General features: G+C 43.4%; 1 protein-coding gene across 2 annotated transcripts in view; it reads left to right on the top strand.

Annotated features, from left to right (window-relative positions):
• Positions 1 to 2,513, top strand: part of ethe1 (ETHE1 persulfide dioxygenase) — a 4,576-nt gene extending 2,063 nt beyond the window's left edge. The window contains exons 4-7 of one of the 2 annotated variants that reach the window (XM_080541387.1): positions 259 to 388; positions 668 to 757; positions 1,682 to 1,798; positions 2,055 to 2,513. In XM_080541387.1, coding sequence (XP_080397513.1) covers positions 259 to 388; positions 668 to 757; positions 1,682 to 1,798; positions 2,055 to 2,101 — 384 coding nt within the window. In that variant the 3' untranslated portion in view covers positions 2,102 to 2,513. Of the gene's footprint in view, positions 1 to 258; positions 389 to 667; positions 758 to 1,681; positions 1,887 to 2,054 lie in introns of both variants that reach the window. The other variant, XM_080541386.1, reaches the window with a different exon arrangement.
• The last annotated feature ends 3,204 nt before the right edge of the window (positions 2,514 to 5,717 follow it).

Raw genomic sequence — 5,717 nt, 5'->3', positions numbered from 1 at the left:
CACCTTGGTCCTAACCCTAACCCTAACCCTAACCCTAAACCTAACCCTAACCTTCTCTAAATCAGTGGTCACCACTGATCACCTTGGTCCTAACCCTAACCCTAACCTTCTCTAAATCAGTGAGGGGCTGGGAGGGAACCCTGTTGCCCATTCCAAGGCCAGGTTTGCTGACAACTGCCCTAAATTATTCTGTTGCAATCCTCCTCCCTCCCTCCCTCCCTCCCTCCCTCCCTCCACTTTCTCCTCTTTCTCCTTTAGTGTCTAACAGTGAGGGAGACCCCAGGACACACAGAGGGGTGTGTGACATTGGTGACAGGGGACCAGGACATGGCCTTTACTGGGGACGCTCTCCTCATCAGGGGCTGCGGCAGGACAGACTTCCAGCAGGGTAACTCTCTGATCATTGATGGTGACTCAGATATATTTTTCCACAGAGTTCTAGAAAGGCCACATGTAATCCACCTTCATTTCTATACCCATTGTGTCCCAATAAAGGGTCAGGGCCAGCAGTGAAGTTTGGTAATCACTTGTTGTGTTTATTTTTGTAGTAATGCTAAACGGCCACATGGTGGCAGTATTATACCTTTTTATTTTTATTTTTTTCAGACTTAGTTGTCCAGTAGTTACATGAAGCACCGCTGAGTTGTCTTTTCCTGTTATTCCCCAGGCTGCTCCAAGACCCTCTACGACTCAGTCCATCAGAAGATCTTCACCCTGCCTGCACAGTGCCTCATCTATCCTGCACATGACTACAAAGGTTCACTACACCTATTGGAAAAATAATGTGCTCTATACCATTTAGTAGACGCTTTTAATCCAAAGTGACTTACAATTAGAGGTTACAGGGACATTCTCCCTGTAGTAACTTAGGCCCAAGTGCCTTACTCAAGGGCACACATTAGTGGTGGTGTTCCAAGCGGGAATCAAACTCATGACCTTCCACCAATCACCAGTCCAACTCACTATCCTGCCTAGACCACCACACCCTGCCTAGACCACCACTACCGTCTGAGTACGCCCTCTAACCCTAACCCTCGACCCCCACTACCCCCATATCCCTTATACAGTACGCCCTAACCCCTGACCTGGAACTTTTCAGTTTAAGATATGTATCATGTGTTCCTCTTGGTATGACTACGTTTGTAATGAGGAGTGCTGCAAGTTTAAACGTCTTTGCACTTGGTGATTATCTTACCAATGGATTTGTACTGTGCTAGTATGCCCATACACTTGGCTTTCAGTTCTATCCTCTGCTGCATCTAGGTCGTTCACGTTTATCTGTCCAGTTTCATCCAACTTGAGTCCAACAACCATAATGTGTGCTTTCATTTGCAACTGTTTGATCTTGGTCAAGACACGGACCAGCTGTCTGTACTGAAAGGGAGGGGGGAGCTGTCTGTACTGAAAGGGAGGGGGGAGCTGTCTGTACTGAAAGGGAGGGGGGAGCTGTCTGTACTGAAAGGGAGAGGGGAGCTGTCTGTACTGAAAGGGAGGGGGGAGCTGTCTGTCCTGAAAGGGAGGGGGGAGCTGTCTGTACTGAAAGGGAGGGGGGAGCTGTCTGTACTGAAAGGGAGTGGGGAGCTGTCTGTACTGGAAGGGAGGGGGGAGCTGTCTGTACTGAAAGGGAGGGGGGAGCTGTCTGTACTGAAAGGTCATTGAGCTTGTTCGTTCTGTGCTGCAGGTCAGACAGTGTCCACCGTAGACGAGGAGAGGAGGTTTAACCCCCGCCTGACCAAGAGCATGGAGAAGTTTGTGGACATCATGAACAACCTAAACCTCCCCAAACCTGCCAAGATAGGTATCAGACTCTGCCTCTCCCCACTCTGCTATAGTAGACTTATTCTGATCCCTCAGGACCTGTAATCATGTGAACGAACATGACAAAGGTTAGGAACAATGGTATACTAATGTTAACTGTTTGCCTATTGGGTTGGATTCGTCTCCAACTCACATACAGTATGCATTGATTTAATTACTTGAGAGAATAAACACTTAACTAACTCATTGATAGAAACAAGATGTTTGCCTTTTCCTTGTTTGTTCTTTTCTTTTAGATATTGCGGTGCCTGCAAACCTGGTGTGTGGACTCCATGAGGTTTGAATGAAAACAAAAGGAAGGATTTCACTGGAAGCGATACGATGGAGGATTTCACTGGAAGCGATACGATGGTGTAGGGGGAAATACAGATGCTTTACATGCAAACAATATTTTGTTTCCAAGATTTCACCAAAATGAAAGATTTAATTGTACTGTATAACAGAATGTAATATAAGAATGTACATATTTTATTTTTGATTAGAACAGAAATGGCCTCATCCTTGCTGTTTAATAATATTGCATATATTATATGACTATAGTAGTATAGTCATCATCTGATGGATGTACAAAATTATTCTTGAAATGTTTCATTTTATAAATAATAATAAATACATGCACAGTGTAATACAGTAACAATTATGATACAAATCTTCTGGGGAAATATGAAAAATACAAGAACATGAATAAGACTTATTTTTATATTAAATAAAAATCTTTAAATTTAAAATTCAGAGTCTTTATTTTAATACACTTCTATATGAATTGAATTGCAGAGTTGTGGTTGAGGTTATAGCAGAGTTGTGGTTGAGGTTATAGCAGAGCTGTGGTTGAGGTTATAGCAGAGCTGTGGTTGAGGTTATAGCAGAGTTGTGGTTGAGGTTATAGCAGAGTTGTGGTTGAGGTTATAGCAGAGTTGTGGTTGAGGTTATAGCAGAGTTGTGGTTGAGGTTATAGCAGAGTTGTGGTTGAGGTTATAGCAGAGTTGTGGTTGAGGTTATAGCAGAGTTGTGGTTGAGGTTATAGCAGAGTTGTGGTTGAGGTTATAGACGTTATAGCTCTGCTCAGATAGAAATGTTCCATTCACCGTTTAGTATTCATGAATGCTGGACTGACACAATTGAGCTCTTCCACATGGCCTTTACAGTGATTCCAGGGTCTTCTAGCCAAGGCAACACACACACACACACACACACACACGCACGCACTACCCTGACTGTTGCCAGCATGGCCTTTTTGCATAGCAGGAAAATGAAGCTCCTATTTGCATTTGAAATCACTGTGTGCCAAGTTTCCATTACAAAAGTCCAAAACTCACTATGGGCAAGCCTTTGTGTGCTTGCTTGCTTCTTTGTATCCTAGGCAAGGCAAGGCAAGGCAAGTTTATTTGTATAGCACATTTCATACAACAGGGGCAATTCAAAGTGCTTTACATGCATTATTTAAAAATACAGCAAGAGGAGCATAAGAAAATAACAATTACAATGAATAAAAGCAAATATAAGAAGTAAATAGATAAAACATTTAAAAAGACAATAGTTAATGGGAAAAAGACATTGATAGAAGTGTTTGTGTTTAATCATATCCCTCCACATCCTTCTACATCCCTCTACATCCCTCTACATCCCTCCACATCCCTCTACATCCCTCCACATCCCTCTACATCCCTCTACATCCCTCTACATCCCTCCACATCCCTCTACATCCCTCTACATCCCTCTACATCCCTCTACATCCCTCTACACCCCTCTACATCCCTCTACATCCCTCTACATCCCTCTACATCCCTCTACACCCCTCTACATCCCTCTACATCCCTCCACAACCCTCTACATCCCTCTACATCCCTCTACATCCCTCTACAACCCTCTACACCCCTCTACATCCCTCCACAACCCTCTACATCCCTCCACATCCCTCTACATCCCTCTACATCCCTCTACACCCCTCTACATCCCTCCACATCCCTCTACATCCCTCCACATCCCTCTACATCCCTCTACATCCCTCTACATCCCTCTACAACCCTCTACATCCCTCTACATCCCTCTACATCCCTCTACATCCCTCTACATCCCTCCACATCCCTCTACATCCCTCTACATCCCTCTACATCCCTCTACATCCCTCTACATCCCTCCACATCCCTTCACATCCCTCTACATCCCTCTACAACCCTCTACATCCCTCTACATCCCTCCACATCCCTCTACATCCCTCTACATCCCTCTACATCCCTCTACATCCCTCCACATCCCTTCACATCCCTCCACATTTCTCTACATCCCTCTACATCCCTCTACATCCCTCTACACCCCTCTACATCCCTCCACATCCCTCCACATCCCTCTACATCCCTCTACATCCCTCCACAAACCTCTACATCCCTCTACATCCCTCTACATACCTCTACATCCCTCTACACCACTCCATATCCCTCCACATCCCTCCACAAGAGGAGCATAAGAAAATAAAAATTACAATGAATAAAAGCAAATATAAGAAGTAAATAGATAAAACATTTAAAAAGACAATAGTTAATGGAAAAAAGACATTGATAGAAGTGTTTGTGTTTAATCATAACTGGTGCAAAACATGAAGGTTTTTAGCTTAGATTTAAATATTTTAAGGGTTTGGGCCTGTTTGATTTCTTCAGGGAGTTTGTTCCAGGAGCATGCAGCAGCGTGACTGAAAGCTGCTGCACCGTGTTTTGTTTTTACTCTTGGAATTATTAGCTGATTTGTCTCAGCTGACCTTAGGGACCTTGCGGGAATATAGGGTGGGAGGAGATCTGATATGTATTTTGGTCCAAGACCATTTTGTGATTTGTATGTAATTAGGAGGATTTTGAATTCAATTCTCTGAGAGACTGGTAGCCAGTGCAGGGATCTCAGGATTGGTGTAATGTGTTCAAATTTCTTTGTTTTTGTTAGGACCCTAGCAGCGGCGTTTTGGATGAGCTGCAATTTACGAACAGCTCCTTTAGATAGGCCTGTTAGTAGACCATTACAATAATCAAGTCTACTCGAAACAAATGCATGGATGAGTTTTTCAAGGTCTTGCTTGGACATGAAACCTCTCATTCTTGTTATGTTTTTCAGGTGATAGTAGGCTGATTTAGTTATTGAGTTTATGTGGCTGTTGAAGTTTAGATCGGAGTCTAGAATTACACCAAGATTTCTGACCTGTTTTTTACTGTGAAGAGAGAGAGAATCAAGTTTTGCACTGACTTTCGATCTTTTGTCAGGTGCACCGAATACAATTATCTCTGTTTTGTCCTTGTTTAGTTGGAGGAAGTTTTGTGTCATCCAGGCGTTTATTTGCTCAATGCAATTACAGAGATTGTCAATGGGACTATAGTCGTTCGGTGAGAGGGCTATGTAGATTTGAGTGTCATCCGCATAGTTGTGGTAGGCAATTTTGTTCTTTTTTATGATGTGTCCCAATGGAAGCATGTAGAGATTGAATAGAAGGGGGCCAAGGATTGACCCTTGGGGAACCCCACATGTCATTTTAATTTGGTCAGATACAAAGTTGCCAATGGAGACATAGTAGCTTCTGTCCTATCTACTGGCCTGTCTATTCATACAACATATCAGTATCATATCTGTTCTATTCTATCTTTCTCTGAATAGTAGTTCCACATTACTGTGACCTGATATAGCAACATAACAGTGGACTCCTCCAGGATTCCTCAACGACGTGTAGTCATTAGTTTGAGTCCCATGGCCTGTTGACTGGACCAGGTAGACAGGTTTGGGGAGATGTGGTGGGCGTGTCTGGCTGTGACTCACGTGTCTGTGGAAGCTGCTGACACATTTCCATTAGCACGTATTGTAAGACCAGACTTCTCAGATCGAGTGTTGCAGAGGTTTGCTTTATTCTTAAACTAATAATTTGA

Source organism: Nansenia antarctica (assembly GCF_963989245.1).
Source record: "Nansenia antarctica genome assembly, chromosome: 10".
NCBI classification, from domain to species: domain Eukaryota; kingdom Metazoa; phylum Chordata; class Actinopteri; order Argentiniformes; family Microstomatidae; genus Nansenia; species Nansenia antarctica.
The sequence above is the reverse complement of the archived record's forward strand: the minus strand, read 5'-3'. Positions and strand labels throughout refer to the sequence as shown.